Source organism: Seriola lalandi, unplaced genomic scaffold (genome assembly GCF_002814215.2).
Source record: "Seriola lalandi dorsalis isolate HSWRI2012SDOR001 ecotype SW California unplaced genomic scaffold, Sedor1 jcf7180002054383, whole genome shotgun sequence".
NCBI classification, from domain to species: Eukaryota; Metazoa; Chordata; class Actinopteri; order Carangiformes; family Carangidae; genus Seriola; species Seriola lalandi.
Genome location: NW_019524936.1, coordinates 564672 through 581724, shown reverse-complemented (window position 1 = coordinate 581724; position 17053 = coordinate 564672). Strand labels below are relative to the sequence as shown.

Below are 17053 nucleotides of genomic sequence, written 5' to 3'. Positions count from 1 at the left end.
GCTCAGCTGTACAATAGGCTCAGGTGTGTGTGTGTGTGTGTGTGTGTGTGTGTGTGGCAGTTTGTGCATTTGCTGTTTAAAATATCTTTATCCACTGCTTAATTACCTATTGCTTCATGTGATTGTTTCATACAAGAGGGCATAAAAAAGTAGAATTTGTAGGGGAAAACGATCACCACATTAAGGTGCTGCATTGTTCTGTTTTTGAAGACAATTAACATGATTATTTCAACCTTCCTTTGGATATTCGTGGTTAGTTGCTCTTGGCAAATCATGAATCATTTACTTGCGGTGATCGCACGCCATCTGGAGTCATAAACAGACCATTGACTTTAATTTAGGAAGTCCAGTCAAGAGATTGGGGTATTGGTTTTGTTTGAATAGAGACAAAAGCTATGTTTCCCCCTAAATTATGCTGCTAAATATTCAGAAATAATTGTGAGGATGTGCCAAATTACAGATCAAAGATGATTTTTTTTTAAATTTTGTTTTATTTTTTTAAGTCTAAATTAATTACAGAAGTAAATAAGTCTACGAAATAAATTATTCTGAAATTAAAACATACTGAAGTATGAAATGGAAAGAAATCCCCACCACGAAAGTGGGTTTGTCTTTCCCCTGCTCAGACTGTACGGATCCCCGGATGGTGAAGCGGGGAACCGAAGCGGGGAAACCGAAGTGGGTGAGCCGAAGTGGGTAACAATGGCGGCCGGGCCTGGTGTTTCAATGCAAAGCGGCAGCCCTGCAAGGGAACTTTCTATCTCGGTTCAGCAAGGAGGGAATCAGACTCATGGGGATCGGGCCAAAACCGAAGAGGTAACAGGTAAGAATATGACCCGTGTTTTACTACTGATTTTTGTTATTATAATGATCTAGCTTGCTGACGATGGCTAACAGCTAACTTAGCCGGCTGTGTAACACTAACGATTGTTCATTACGTCTTTGACTTAACACGTCTGTAAGTGGGTGAGTTCACATGTATGTGGGCAACTTAAAAACTCAATAACGATCGCCCGTGAATACAAGTTGGTGGCTCTGAGCAGTGTTGTTTTTGGTAGAGTAGTAGCTAGCTCTCTGCCGTGGGCTAATAGCTAACGTTAGCAACTTGCTAACATCAACTTTGTAGGAACGCCAGCACTAATGTTAGGTATTTCACAAAATGTCTCTGAAAGTAATAATTGGCATCACATATGTTTGCCTTATTTTGACTTGTTGTTGTTGACTTGTGTTAATCGAAAGGTGCAACCCGCTTATCTACCCGATATTAACTAGGAAACTGTAGCACTGCAGTAGCTAACTCTTCTGACAGTTTATAATAACAAAACACTAGCTTCTTTTTGGCCAAACACGGGTTGCTAATTCTCCTGTTTTTTGAGGGATGTCATGTGACTTGATTGATTAACATCTTATTTTACAATGCAAATTTATTTATTTAAGTTTACAGAAGAACCATATAATTTGATACTAATGACAGGTAAAATAGAGTGATCAGTTAGTACACTTCCAGTCATTTGAAAATCTAAGGAATCACAACCAAGATACTTTTATTCAGAAGGTAGTAGGTAAACGTGCAAATGTGGATGTATTCAAAATAAACACTATAAATTAAGTATAAAGTTTACATTAATAAATATTAACTAGGGTTTAAATGGAGCAATTTCAATGAAACACTTAACACAACTATTTGAACTAACTTGCTCTAGTTTTTTACTTAATTGGCACCAAACTGTAGGGTTCTTTCCAAGAAACTACTAGGAAGTAAGGGACTTACTTATAGTCTTATTGACACCCTACCATTAATAATTTACTTAACTAATTTTATTAAAAAAAAAGACATTAATGTAAAACGTACTACTTGTTGGCTAATTAAAGAAAAGCTGTTCACTTGATTTGGCCTGACATAAAAAAGCAGTAAACTTGCGTGACTTATTGTTCATCATATCTACCCTTAATTTTCATCACTTTGGAAAATTTTCAACATGTTCTTGTATACATATTATGTACATGTGTTCTGAGGTTGTTGGCTATTTGCTGTATACTTGTTTATTTTTGTTCCAGTGACATTTTGGGAATCCTGCCACATAGTTATGATCATGTTGTTATAGCCTTAGTAGATTTTCTGTAGAGATATGAGAGATGTTTGAAAATGGTGAATGTCAAGTACAAAGACTAATTGTTTTCACTATGTGTTGTTGGAGTTGCATGAGAAGAGATGGAATCAGTGTAGAGGTGTAGTGAGGCTTACAGTATCTCAAACAAGGAAATTAAATATGTAAAAAATACATTAATGTGTGTTACATCTTTTTCAGAAGCAGAAAAGCAAAGTCGCATGACTGCTCTGCTCGAGAGGCTTCATGCCAAACACAACGCTTCACGGCCATGGCAGGAGACCTGCAAAGTTGTGCGTCAGGCCATGGTGAGACAGAGACATGATTCAGTGAGAGAAAATAAAAAATAATCTGTTTGAATTCTCAATTGAGCACTTAAAAAAATATTTTTGTCATTATGGGTGGAACTCTTTCCCTGCATTGAAAATAAATAATCAGTTATTTATCTATTTAGTTGAGTATTAACATTTGAACTTTGCCACAAACACAGATATAATATCCATAACGACCCAGCAGTGCCAGCTAGACAGCCAGACAATCTCTCATCAGATCACATTAGTACCCACAAGAGAGACTCACTAACCAATTTAAAATACATTAAAGCAATTAATCACTGCATTGCACAAACAAGTTTTTACTTTAATAACTTATCTCCTAGGCCGGTGAAATTATAGTAATGACATTTAAATGTCTGACCTATTGTGCTGACTAAGCAAGTGGTGGAACAAACGTGAATATCAAATCTTGCTGATAAAAGACTTTTTTTTTTCTCTCAACTTCTCCCTTATTCCTCTGTTTTTCCTCATGCTGTGTCCCAGGAGAAACGTGGTGCGATGAATGCCGCAGGTCACCAGCTCCTGCTCACCTGTCTGGAGACCCTGCAGAGAGCGCTGAAAGGTGAGACTCAAGGGCAGCATTTTCCATTAAAACATGTTACTTTCTTTCATTAGACAGGGGATCATAACTGTATTTAGACTTGAATGAACTGTTAAACATTCCAGGAAAATTCCAGTGGTACTGCCAAGCTGCCTAAAACAAACTTGTCTGTGGACAGAAGGACCACTAGGCAACAATTTTATGACATGGTTACATTACGTGATTTTAAAATTTCCCACTCATCTCTGCCTCCTCTTTCAGTGTCATCTCTGCCCTCCATGACAGATCGTCTAGAATCCATCGCTCGACAAAACATGTGAGTTCTTTCTCTTTTACTTGTTCTCTCGTACTCTAACCTGGTCTATGACTGATAGAGAGGGCAACCCTCAGTACAGGAAATTGAGGGGGATGAAAGGTGTTCAGTTGATGATTATTTTTTTCTAAATTCAGCAGAGAATGAACCGCTGATTGGGTTAACCTTAAAACATTGCAGGTTCTTATCATCTGAACTGTATTCCTTGCAATTATGCATTGTGGACTCAGTCAGCAGGGATAATTACTTGCTTGTCCAATACACTAAAACCATTTCTAAATGGACTAAATTGGAACAGATGAGTGGCTGTTCCCGCACACACAAGGAAATTGAATGTGTTTTCTGTCTGTCTCAGTCATCTTCTTCTGTTTGTCTCACCTGCGCAGGCTGGGCTCCCACCTCAGCCCATCAGGGACAGAGTGCTACATCACATCGGACATGTTCTATGTGGAAGTGCAGCTTGACACCACTGGCCAGCTAGTGGATGTCAAGGTGGCTCATCAGGGAGAAAACCCCACGGTCAGTCTACTCTAACTTCCATATTTCTCTATAAGGCTCATGAGTCAAAGCTTGGTCATTGCTTACTGTGAATTTTATACTAGCTTACCACATTTTTAAGAATTTCTCTTAGTCTTTGTCCTTGAAGAGAAGTTGAATACCTTTCCACCCTTCAATTTATTTTCATTCATCCACCTTTACTAAAGGCGTTGTCAATGAGTGTATTAAATCCTTTTTTTCCTTTATTTTGTTGGCTACAGAGTTGTCCCGAGCTGATTCAGCATCTAAGGTGAGTAGAAACCGCACACTTTACTGTACACTCCCATCTGATACACAGACTTCAGTGTTGAATTTCTTAGTTTTATTTTGTGGACTAATGCTGGCGTCTGTGAGAAATACTTGTCTCAACCACCTCTTCTCCTGCTTGTCATCAGGGAAAAGAACTTTGAAGAGTTCTCCAAACATCTGAAGGGACTGGTCGGCCTATACAAGCTCCCTGGGGACAAGTAAGTGGACTTTTGTTTTTTTACACAAATGATAGATTGACTTGATGGTGAACCCATCGATTCCATTAAAGGAAAAATGAACATCTCTCTCCTTCACGTTTGTGTGAAAATGTGAATCCCCAGAACACCCGATCAAAGACGAGTTCTTTTATAAGACACAGATGCCACATAACTTTATGCTTTTTATTGTTTTTGTGTCCGTTATAGCTAATTACCCTTCTTTGCTTCTGTTCCAGTAAGCTGAAAACCAAGATGTATATAGCGCTGCAGTCTTTGGAGCTTGATCTCACCAAGATGATGCACATGTTTAGGTAAGTTCACAAAATCTCTTTTTGTTACTTTGCACATCAGCTTTAGTATTGTGTGGGATATGATGTCATGCTGTGGGCTAATGAAGCTAACAGTAAATGTACATTTTTTAAATTTCATTTGATTGTTGAAGGAGCACTGTGATCATTCACAGAGTTATGCAAGGAAGAGAGTCCTAATCAGAGTATTAAAGGTAATCTTAGGAGAGGTAGCAAGGGTGGAACTTTTCATTTTTGAGGGTTTAATATTAAAAGAATGTATCCTATGTAATAAATCAGTGCACTGCGTAAAATATACATTTACTTAACTCGTAGTATCAATTGAAAATATGGAGTAAAAAGCCAACTTTGAGCATTTCTCGAATGATTTGTAATTGATGTGTCTTTTCTAGGTTAGCAACCAATGCGAATACAGTGGAGACTATTCTTCATGGCAGTGTGGGCTTGCTGACAGCCAGGAGTGGTGGCCATCTTGTTACTCTTCAGTGTTATGTGTCCCCTTATGACATATTTGAAGAGGGAACAGGCACACAGCTCAACTTAACAGACAACAATGGTAAGTGCGTGGAGGACGTGGACGACAAGTGTCCACAGGAGCAAAGGAATATCCACCAGCCACTAGCCATGTGATTTGCTGAGGGATTGCAGTTATCCTTGTGTGACCTCTGGCACTTTTTTTTTTTTTTTTGCAGTTCCGCGCTCTCTGGGTGCCAGTGTCTCCGTGACAATCGAGGGAACCTCCGCCATTTACAAGCTCCCAATCGCTCCACTCATCACTGGATCCCACCCAGTGGACAACAAGGGGTAAGAAAGTGTATTATGTTAGTGGTCCTATCACAGAGCTAGTTGAGAAAAAAGGGAGACAACTGATGATTTTACTTTCGGTGCATTTCAGGACACCGTCCTTTTCCACTGTGACTAACTCCAACTGCGTGGACCTGCCAGCTTGTTTTTTCCTCAAGATGAACCGCCCCATGCCTTTTTCACTGTCCTTTATTCAGAGGATGGGAAATGCTACTTGTGAGTGCATCACAGGAACACTGTATTCTTAATTCATAAATATGTCCTTAGATGACTGACTTTTTTTTGATGATTTAAACTTAAACCTCTATTTCCCCCCCCCCCCAGCGATCCCAGTGTTTGAGACCTCACCCAGCCTCTCACCTCTTTACCAGTTAATTGTCCAGAGCCAGCTCCAGCTCTTGGAGGAGGGCAGCTCCACACCGCCGCCCTCACATAATATGCACTTCTATTCTGTGAGCAGACACACACAAGCACTTTATCGTTATGTGATTGTTCAGTGGTTAGAGCAATGTTATACAGGCCGTAAAAGGCCTACCTTTTCACGTTTTCTTTTCATTGCTTTTCTCGTAACTTTGGTCACTCATTGGAACTCTAATCTGCTCTGTTTTGGGCTTATTGTCAGTTACGTTAAATTCAGTATAATTATTTCATTATTACATTTCTAACCTGTCAATTATTGTGAGAGCTTCTTCATCAGGATTACTATCACAGCAATTTTCTGCATATTACCCTTTGTTCTGCTTTCTGTTTATGAGTGACACCACTACTCTACTTCTCTCTGCTGTCTTGTTATGTAATGGTGTTTTTTGCTGCTTTTCTTATTAAGTTAAAAAAAAAAAAAAAAAAAGAATATGCATGCACACACACACAAAAAAAATTGTCTTTATTTATTGTCTTCATTCTCTCACAGGTGTTGCCAGATCAGCAGCACTGTTATTTTCTGAATGGTGATGCCCCGGTGCAAGATGGTCGTTCCCTCCAAGGAGCGCTGGTGTCTAAGATCCCCTTTCGCCACCCAGGACAAGTGCCAGTCCTGTTGGATATCATCCGGCACCAGGCAGCCTATAACACTTTGATTGGCAGCTGTGTTAAACGAACTTCCATCAAAGAAGGTGAGCATATGGCTTCTGATTTGTTGGCTATTGTATTATTTTTTTTTTGGTGGCAAGTGTAGCATTTCTGCTGTTGTCCCCCCCCCCAGACAGTGCAGGCCTGCTTCAGTTTGAAGTATGCCCTCTTACCGACTCGAGTTTCAGCGTCTCTTTCCAGCATCCAGTCAATGAATCGTTAGTCTGTGGTGAGCGCTCACGTTTGCTACATCTCAGTAATGCATGATATGTAGATACTAATGCGAGTGCTAGTGATGTCACAGTCAAGTTTCAGTGACAGTCTGTGGCTAATCAGCCCTTTTTTCCACTTGACCCCTAGTGGTGATGGAGGTGATTGACTCCAGACAGGTATCCTGCAAACTATATAAAGGACTGTCAGATGCTCTGATCTGCACTGATGAATTCATCACCAAAGTGGTCCAGAGGTGAGATTGTTATTTCCCTCTGAATACATACATTTGGACAATATGTTTTCCAGTAGTAATGTAGGAAATTGTGTCCTCCCTCCCCTAGATGCATGTCCATCCCTGTTACCATGCGGGCCATTCGGAGGAAAGCAGAGACCATCCAGGCAGACACTCCAGCTCTCTCACTAATTGCACAGACGGTGGAGATCATGGTGAAGAATAATCTGCCACCCTCTGGTAGTCCCACCTACAACATGGCAGCAGGTGATGGCACTAACCCAATGGGGCTGCCTGGGCTCACAGGGGGCAACACACCCACAGGAGGACCCCCCGGGGGACCCAATTTTACAGGTCCGATTACTTCTCTGTTTGGAATTTCCCGAACGGAGAGGCAGGGCCAAGGAGGAGAGTGCCTAACCCAAGGAGGGGTGGCTGGGCAGCAACAGTTGCAGCAACAGCATCAGCAACAACAGCAAGGTCAGGGCCATACTGATGACTACAACAAAGTCACCCAGAATCCCATACTCACAAGTCTATTACAGATAACTGGAAGTGTGGGTTCCAGTCCCAGCTCCCAGAATGCACCACCTCCCCACCAAACTCCACCGCCAACATCGTCCCCTGCCAGCAACACCAAGAATCATCCTATGTTGATGAATTTGTTGAAAGACAACCCCACCCAAGATTTTGCTACACTGTATGGTTCTAGTCCATTAGAGAGGCAAAATTCTTCATCCGGCTCCCCACGGACAGAAGGCATGAGTGGAAACTGCCCTGGAGGGAGCACAAAAGGGAAGAAAAAGCGCCCACGGACATCAGAAAAGGGTGGCGTGTTGTCTGGCACTGCTCCAGGTGGTGGTTTAGGCATGAAATCTCAACAAGCATCTTCCATGCCGCAGCACCACCAGCACCATCCAGTCACGCATGAAGATGATTTCCATCGTGAGCTCCTCTCTATGGATGTGGATGCTCAGAATTCTATCTTTGATGTAAACCTGACTGGTGATGGCTTAGACACGCCCCATAGTATCACACCAGCACCTAGCCAATGTGGAACACCGCCCTCTGGCCCCGGCATGCCTTATTCACAGTCTCATGTCCAGTCTCAGCAACAGCAACCACCAGGTACCGTACCACCTCGCATGGTCCGCCTCTCTAGCTCTGATAGCATTGGACCTGATATCACAGAAATCTTGTCAGATTTGCCTGAGCAGACAGGCAAAGGCAGTGGTGGCAGCCATGGGCAGCACCCCATGGGCAGTGGTGGGGAGGATGGAGGCCCCCTAGGTACTCCCATTCGTGACTCCTCCAGTTCTGGCCAGGGCAGCGCAGTGTTTGATTCAGCAGACATTTTCAATACCAACAGCAATGAGAATCCTTTCACGGACGCTGCTGATCTGATTGCTGAGGCAGCTGCAACTGCTGCCACTCCCACCAGCGATTCCTCTTCCACCAACTTTTTCCCTGACGCTGCTGACTTCAACCCGGACCTCCTGACCTCAGGCCATACCTTCTCGCAGAATTACTTCGATGACAGCTCTCCAAGCGCCGATGCAGACATGGACCTGGTCAAGGGTTTTGGGGGAGGCAGCCAGCAAAACACTCCATCAGGAACGCCTCAGAATCCCACTCCACATGGGCAGAGCACCCCAGAGCCCTCACTGAAGGACCCTTTTGATATGGGAATAGTTTTTGGAGGCAACAGTGGTGGTGGTAAACCGCTTCTGGGGCAGGCTCCCGATTTGGGAGACGCACATGGCGGAGGGTCCCAGAGCCCCCTCATGATGGGCCTCGGAGCGGCTTGCGGTGACTTTAAAAGTGCAGAACCCAAAGTTAAACAGCAACAGGGACTCATGCGGCCAAAGGATGAAAATGGGGGTAGCGGAGGGAGCAGTTCTGGGATGGGAATGGGGAGCAGTTCAACAGAGGGCAAACAGGTCAAACGTAGCAGGACCCCATCCAGTGAGGGAAAGTCTAAAGATAAGCCTCCCAAACGCAAAAAGCTGGACCCTGATGGAAAGTCGCCTTCTCACAGCTCAGGTGGACGACCATACACACCTCCTAGTGGTGGCTCAGGCTCTGGGGGAAGTATAAGTGGAGGAGGCTCCAAGTCCCCTGGTAGTTCAGGACGTTCACAAACGCCTCCGGGTGGTGCCACACCTCCGATTCCCAAAATCACAATTCAGATCCCAAAAGGGACCATAACTGGGGGGAAGACTTCATCCCATAGTGTATACACCTCCAGCAGCTCAGCCACAAGCAGCACAGGAGGAACAGGGGGAACCAGCAGCAGCAAAAGCCATCATTCTCACTCATCTTCCTCAGGGAAGATTAAGTCCAAAGAAGGCTCCATGACACAAGGCAACAGCTCCAAGCCAGGAAGTGCCGGAGTAGGGGGTGGAGGTGGGCCATCCCAGTCTAAAGGCTCCTCCCAAGGAATGGGTGTCGGGAAACCGGGATCCTCCCCCATCACTAAACATGGGCTGTCTGGACCTGGAGGTAGTGGAGGGGGGATTGGAAGTAGTAATAAAATTAAACCTCAAGGGGGGAAGCCTTCTGGGTCTCTTATGAATCCAAACATAAAACCCAACATCTCCCCTTCTCACTCCCGCTCCAGTAGCTCTGGTGACAAATTGTCCTCCCCTATGAAAATGCAGCAGTCCCAGGTTCCAGGAACACCTCCTTCTTCCAAGGCTAAATCACCAATGGGCTCAGGAGGTGGCAGTTCAGGAGGGTCCAAGTCTTCTTCTGGTGGAGGCATGAGCTCCCAGAAGCCAATGGGTGGGGGCTCCTCCTCTGGTTCCACATCGTCCTCGTCATCCTCCAGCTCCTCCTCTTCATCTGGTTCAATGACTTTCTCGGGAGGATCCCAGTCTCAGTATGGTAGTGGAGGAGGTGGAAGTGGAGGGGGCGGAGGGGCAGGAGGGGGAGGAAGTGGAAGTGGAGGCAGTGGTGGAGGGGGAGGAGGTGGAGGAAGTGGGGGTGGAGGTGGAAGCAGTGGAGGGGCTGGTCAAAACAATGCAAATAATCCCAACGCCAAAGGGAAGTCTCCCAGTAGAAACAAGAAGCCCTCTCTTACGGCAGTCATAGACAAACTGAAGAGTGTAGGCGGAGGCGGAGTGGGGGAGGATGGGTGTGAGGCTGGGCCACCAGTAGGGGGAACTGGTTCCTCTGCCCCTGGTGGTGGTCCTGGAAATGTTCCCAGTAGTGGACCTTCAAACATGGGTCCTTCCAAGCATGCCTCATCCTCCCAAAGTGGGGAGTATAAGCGGGAAAAATCTGATAAAGAGGCAAAAGCAAAAGTATCTATTTCTGGAGGGAACAGTGGTGATAAAAAGCTGATGGACCCAAAAACAGGAGGGGTAAGCACGACTGGTCTGGCCAAAATTATCATTAGCAAACCAGATGGTGGCTCACCAAGCATCAAGGCCAAAGTGACCCTTCAGAAAGCAGGGGAGGGATCCGGTGACTCTATGCGTCCCCAAATTTCTAGCCTCAAAGCATCCCCCCTTTTCAGCGGCTCAACTCCCAAGCATGACCGCTCCTCCCCAAGCCACAGCCGCTCACCAGGATACACACCGCTCAACCACGACAGTGAGAGCGAGTCGGGCAGCAGCTCTGTGGCCGAGAAGTCCCACCAGAACAGCCCCAGCTCAGACGACGACCAGACCATGCGCCCGCTTCCCCCCCAGGACTACATGAGCTCCATCCCCCTCAGCTCAGGGGAGAAGCACAAGAAACACAAGAAAGAGAAGAAGAAGCAGAAGGAGAGGGAACGGGAGAGGGACAGAGACCGAGAAAGGGACAGGGACAAAGAGAAAAAGAAGTCATCAATGTCCATGGGGCCGTCCTCGCATCCAATTAAAGCAGACAGTTGGTCTCGGTCGCCCATCTCGGCTTCAGATTCATCTTTGTCTATGCTGGGCTCAGAGCGTCCATCCCGGCCCAGTCCAATGTATATGAGAAATGAAGATGATGACCTCATGGACTCGGCCCTCACTGGCAACCTTTAACTTTATTTAGAAACTCTCTTTATTTTAGTCTGTCGTTGTCACATTTTTAACACAAGCCTTTTACATACAAATCAAACTTCTATTTATTTAAATCAAGCCACACATTGAAACTGGATATAAGAGTATTGTGGCTGTTTGAATGATCATTGACATGTTAAAGCTGTATTTTAATGTTATATTTTACTGTTCGAGTGTCAGTGTATAATGTTGCCACACTGTAATCCAAATCCACCTCAGAATACCAACTTCCTTAAGACTCATTAAGGAAATGGCTTTAAACAGTATATTTTTGGAAAGATTGACATTATTTTTGTTTTTCCTGTGACGTCAGAACGTCTTTACTGTCAGTAAATTTTGCTTTTCACATTTAATACATCAGTCACTGTTCATACGTCATCGTTGTTCATACCAGAATGCCACTTATACTGTATGTTGTCAGAATAAGTATGATGTCTGTTTAAAAAACAAAAACAAAACAAAGTATTGTAAAGCAAGAAGGGTACAGTGTTCAGTTGCCTTGTTTTTTCAGATGTAACGGGGAATTTTTAGATTTTGATACATTTTAAACTGTTGATGTGTAAATTAGTGTAGGTAAAGAGCGCCACAGATTGTGATGATAATGGGGGAAAGATACATGCTGGTAATTTTTTAACTGTAGAAGTTTTGGAAGTTTGAAATAAACATTTCACTTCTGGAAAATGTTCCCTGGTAAATTTCTATCTTTTAGCAAATGTTTTTCTGTGATTCATATGTCGGGCAAGATGAGTGATCAGTGTGAGGGCGTCTCCAGTAGTAATAAGGAAGGATTCTCATCTCTAATTATGGGCTAAATAAATTTCCTATTTATATATAATTTCACTTCCTAACTGTTACATGAATAAGTAGAGATGTGAAGTACTTTTTCCCCCAGCCTAGCTGTCTGCAGCCGAGCTATGAAGTTACACTAGATGGCAGCAGTGTATCAGGCTGCCCAATGCCTGATAACAAAATTACATGGTGCTCTGTAATGAGTTGCACAGTCCCAGAGGTAATACTTGGAGGTTAAATTAAATTTCACGCCTTTATTCACCGGTGTTACAGAAGCAGCTTTGTGAATCATGATGCAGCAAGAGGGACCAAACAGGCAAAGGTCAAAAAAACAAATCATTTAAGATGGTTACAAGAAATGTCGTCAATGAAAATAAAAATTAGATTTATAAACAATTATAAGTCCTCAATTTACCATCCAGACAGAGATAACAAATGGCTAGATCAGAAAATCATTTTCTTATTGAAAAGATTTAAAAGTAACCAATGTTACAAATACAAATGTGACTCTTATTAGGCTGAATAGCAGTTAGCTGCATGTCACAGAGGCCCTTTGATATCTAAATCCTCAAAGCTACATGAGATGATTAACAGATGACATGAAAATGTAAAACAAAGAAAAAGCAACAAAGAGCAGTTACAACTTTAACCGATAAGTATATGATGGACGTATACAGTGTGCAGGGGATGGGCAGGCCACATAATGTGACCAACTTTAATAGCAGTGTTTTCAATTGTGATATATTGTTATATTCTTCGGTATTAGCTGTTTTTAAATATTGTTATGTTAATTACTTTTGGTTGCATCTTTAAAGGATAATGGCCGTTCTTAAGCTCAGGAGTGAATATTAAACGCAAGGTGTGAAATCAACAACATGTATTCCTGTGTAGACAGAAGAAAGAAAGACATAATAACCTTTGTCCACCTTCATGTCCGAAATGACAACACATCAAAACAAATGTGGCTCCAAGCCTCCCCGTCAGCTGATCTTTTGACCCATGACCTCACTTTTTTCCAGCCCTGCTGACTTGGCTACTTTCCCCCCCCCAGAAGCCCCTGCTAAACTGCTTATGAACGAAGTCTCTTAATGATAAAAAAAAAAAATCTATTACGGAGTCCATTTCTCTGAAGAAACGTGACACTCAGCTGAAACAGCGCAAGTGTTATCATCAACCATGTGCACTTTAATAGGCAGGTGCTTGCTGAGGGCAGCTGCTTTGTAGTTGGTTCGCTTCCCATTCCCGTCAGTGTCCCGAAGGACCCAGCTGAAGGGCCTCTAGGGGAGGTCATCTAACCCTTTGTACTGTATGTACTAACTCACCCTAAGGATGGATGCAGAAAAGTGTCATATTCAGCTAAATAGTATACAACGACACTGCAGGAGGTTGCTTGAATGTCATCGCTGCTGCCACTGAGCTGCAGCACAGTCTGCACCTCAAGTCAGCCAGAAAAGAAACGTCCCCCTGTTTTTATTTACATCTTTTTTCCTTATGACTGGTATAAATTGAACTCTTGTGTTTTCATGACTACATCATTATTATCTAAGGCTGCTTTGATCTGTTGGCGTTAGTAATTAGAACTGCATATATTTGCCAAAAAGTCACGTGCTGTGTAAAAACAAATACTACTAATGAAGAGTATATGAAAAACAGGCAATTTTCTGCATCGGTATCTGAAGTGTCATCGGTTGAAAACTACATTTAAGAGATAATTATTAGAAAATTTGGAAAAGTTATGAAGCTGTGACAGAGCAAACCGAACTTTAGGGTTAATAAGCCAATAGATTCACTTTACTGGCACACTAATATATTGTAGGCTATGCACTTTTATTTCATCTCTTACCACATTCTCAGTTTCTCCTGCCTTCAATCAATTTTTACAGAAGTTGTAATAAACATAAAGCACCCCACAGGACCATGACTCGTTCATGTACATGTGCAGTTTTTTGCATTTGCATGTACAGCCTTAAATGGTGCATGAAAAGGATGCAACCCACCGTGAAATCTGAATTCCAATATGAATCAATTTAGTCACATCTGATTGGCTTACATTAAAACGATAACAGGATGTCGATTTTAGCTACTTTGGGTCCTTTAATTATTAAAAATGTATGGATATTTCATTTTTTAAAGGAAGGGAAAAGTCTGCTTTAGGTGACTCAGGACAAACCTTCGTCTTATGGTCTTATAGACTGATTCCTTATAGTCTTTTCCACACAAGGACATACTTAGCTACTACCAAGCACTTCATTACAATCAATGTACTTATTTCTGCCAGGCCTTTCCAACCAATTTGTCAAATGGCAGGAAAATAAAAGAAAGCCTGAGACCGCAAACTCCTCTCCTCGTCTCTCCGTCCCGCAGCTCCTTGACTCTCTGCTCCCTGTCAACCTTTTCAAACTGCTGATCTGTGCTCTTCTTCAGCACAGCTAATTTCTCTATTGTCGACCCTGCCACTCAAACTTTCTGCCTGGCTCCAAACTCAGTCATACTGCTTGGAATACATCCACATTATTCTTTTTTCTTTTCTTTTTTGTCATCCTTTCATCCTGCACGTACTCTTTCATCATTCCTCAAACACAAGCCTGAGACAGGGTGACTCTGTGATGTTACCTGAGCCGTTTCAGATCTGGTCGGCTGACATAAATACTGCTTTTTTTTTGATAAACAACTGCGATTTCCTCTATATAAAGTCTGATTGTTCTCAGCGTGGGTAGTCACTTTCTTGCATGTGCTCAAAACAGAAATAATTTAAAGTCCTGACATTTTCAAATTTCGTCGCAGAGTACCACCCAAAATCTGGGTGGAGAGTAAACTGTTTATTTCTATTTAAAACAGCTTGAACATATTTTTAACCGGGTTAGCAGCACAGTTTTATAGATGGTTATGTTGGTCTGAAATATCTCAACAACTATTAGATGAATCACGACTTTGGTGATTACCTGACCTTTCATCTAGTGCCACCATAAGGTTTATATGACCAGATATATTTGCGAAACTTTTTTCCATCAGCCTCAGCTGTACTTTGTTAGCAAACAGTAGCATGCTAATAGGTCAGATAATAAACCTGGTAAATATAAGTATATTATGAATATAATAATAATATATTGCATAGCATCAGCATGTTAACATTTACAATGTGACCATGTTGGCATGCTGACATTAGCATTACCTCAGAGAACCATTGTACAAATAGAGTAGGTTACATCCTCACAGCGCTGCTAGCATGGATGTCTCCTGATCCAGTTTCTATATCTGTTTTTTTCCCCCCTTTTTAAAGCTATCGGGTTGTCATTAAAACCAGAACACTGCCTGCCCAAGATTATCGTAGGAGCCATGTATTTTATTTGTGTGATATTCCTCCGAGCAGTAGGGGGGTGTATGTGTATGCTTAAGCCCGAGGCTGTCCACCGCAAAATTTAAGCCACAAGGCAGTAAACACAGGTGCTGCTGGTTGTAAAGAAGAAAACAGTTTTGACTGTTCTCTGAGAACTTCATGGCTGTTTTTTTTTTTTGTTTAACTTTGTATACAAAGCTAATAAGACATTATGGACATTGCAGAAAATAAACGCATCTTGATACAAAGCATTGGTAAGGACTGGATATCATTATTGTGACAATTAGAGTTTTAGTGAGCAGCCGGCAGCAGGTACAGTCTAGGACTTAGTCACTACTGTTATTCGTTGGTTGCAATAGCTAATCTATCCATTTTTCAGCTGTCATTTGCTTACTTGTTGCTCTTGTGTGAAATCCTCTGTGGCAGCAGAAAGAACATGCTGGCCACATTTCATTTCTCTTTGCTCTGAACTTGAAGTACTTACATTCAATTTCACTTCTTACTCCATCATTATTCTTTTCCTTTTAATCTAACCGCCGATTCCCACCTCTTCTCCCCTCATTTGATATCTTCTGGTTTCTCTTTCTTTTACTATCTCTTCCTTGCCCGCCGCTCTCTCCAGTGGCAGCTCCAGATCTTCCCCACAGGTTAGTTTGGAACTCTTCTCTGTCTTCATAGACATAAGAACAAGTTGGCTATATAATAAGGTGCAGCCATGCTCATCAGTTTCGCTAGGTAGTGTGTGTTACAATCTCATTACTTTTCCAATCATTAAGTTATTGGGGTGTCGAGATTTATTACTTTTCGGGCATGTGAGCTACAAAAGATCCAGACAGCGAGTTGAGTTCAGCAAATTGCCGTCTCCCCTTCGGCACATAAGGAAGGGCGGCAGTTCATGACTGCTGATGAGCTGTATAGCATGGAAATAACCTCCCAGCTTATCCTGTAGATAAGCAAGCAAGAGGGGGGCAGTCATTTGCCAGTTAGTTAAGCTTTATAGCTGCACACAGTCAGCATCGGGGAGGCAAAGGAGGGAGAGGGGGAGGAGAAGAGGGGTGAAAAGAGGAGGAAGTAAGAATAAAGGCAAAGGAAGGAGGGAGGAGAAGAGAGCATAGATGTATTTTCAGCCTGATAGTGCTGCATCCTTAAGTAAGGATATTATTATAGCATGAGAGCCACAGACATACTCCAGCTTATGCTCTCTGGAGTACAGCAGCAGCTTACGGCATGAAGGCACGTTTCATCTTCACTCGATGGTTGCCGTCTGAGCGAGTGGGGTTTTCAATTAAATAACAATTTTTCTTGGTTTCGCTCTCCGCAATGGTAGAAATGCAACGGTTACACTGTGCCACTAATTGTGTATTTTTACGTGTGCGTGGTCATGTCGATCAGCATCAGCCACTGAGTAATCCTTTCGGTTCCATCAGCAGTTTGCAATTTCACTTTCACTCTGAAGTTCCAGTGTTAACTGACCCCTTCATGACCTCACTTGCTTTGTGGGTACAGTTTCCGGTCGTGTGGCATTGCGGGTCTTTCTTAAAATGCTGCACTGAGGCAAATTCCCCTAACGGTATCAAACTTTAAAGTTATGCAGAGGCAAAGTGAAGGAAGTGGCTGCAAAACTGAATGGCGTGCGAAACGTCAGCAAAACTGAAGGAAGTGAAGGTCTACCTAAGTTCATGGCTGTGATGTGTCAACAAGGCAAATTCCTTGTATGTGAAAAACCCACTCGCCAATAAACCTGAGTCTGATTCCGACTTTAAGCATTTTCCTTTGAGCATTTTGTAATTAAAACCACTGCAAGAGTAACTTCACGTGTGTAATACGAACGGACACTTACATGCGTGTCCAGTCACGAGCTATATATTACCTCAGTTGGAGAAAATGCAGCATCTCCCTCCGTATCTAAACCAAAACTGAAAAGTCGTTTAAACTGAAGGGCGATAGCATTTGTGCCAGGGTGGGTC

The 17053-nt window shown here is 42.9% G+C and overlaps 1 protein-coding gene across 1 annotated transcript; it reads left to right on the top strand.

Annotated features, from left to right (window-relative positions):
* The first annotated feature begins 658 nt into the window (after positions 1 to 658).
* Positions 659 to 11641, top strand: med1 (mediator complex subunit 1). Its single transcript, XM_023409162.2, has 16 exons — positions 659 to 823; positions 2310 to 2416; positions 2927 to 3005; positions 3246 to 3300; positions 3684 to 3816; positions 4056 to 4084; positions 4230 to 4301; positions 4538 to 4612; positions 5002 to 5165; positions 5302 to 5413; positions 5505 to 5629; positions 5738 to 5865; positions 6324 to 6525; positions 6615 to 6710; positions 6842 to 6947; positions 7036 to 11641. Exons 1-16 carry the CDS (start codon positions 703 to 705, stop codon positions 10940 to 10942), a joined length of 5511 nt encoding a protein of 1836 aa, XP_023264930.1. The 5' UTR covers positions 659 to 702; the 3' UTR covers positions 10943 to 11641.
* The last annotated feature ends 5412 nt before the right edge of the window (positions 11642 to 17053 follow it).

Excerpts from the sequence above, each read along its gene's own strand:
- med1 (XM_023409162.2), top strand. The coding sequence starts at position 703 with ATGGCGGCCGGGCCTGGTGTTTCAATGCAAAGCGGCAGCCCTGCAAGG. Across the intron at positions 5,414-5,504 it reads CACCCAGTGGACAACAAGGG|GACACCGTCCTTTTCCACTG; the intron begins GTAAGAAAGTGT and ends GGTGCATTTCAG. Across the intron at positions 5,630-5,737 it reads GAGGATGGGAAATGCTACTT|CGATCCCAGTGTTTGAGACC; the intron begins GTGAGTGCATCA and ends CCCCCCCCCCAG.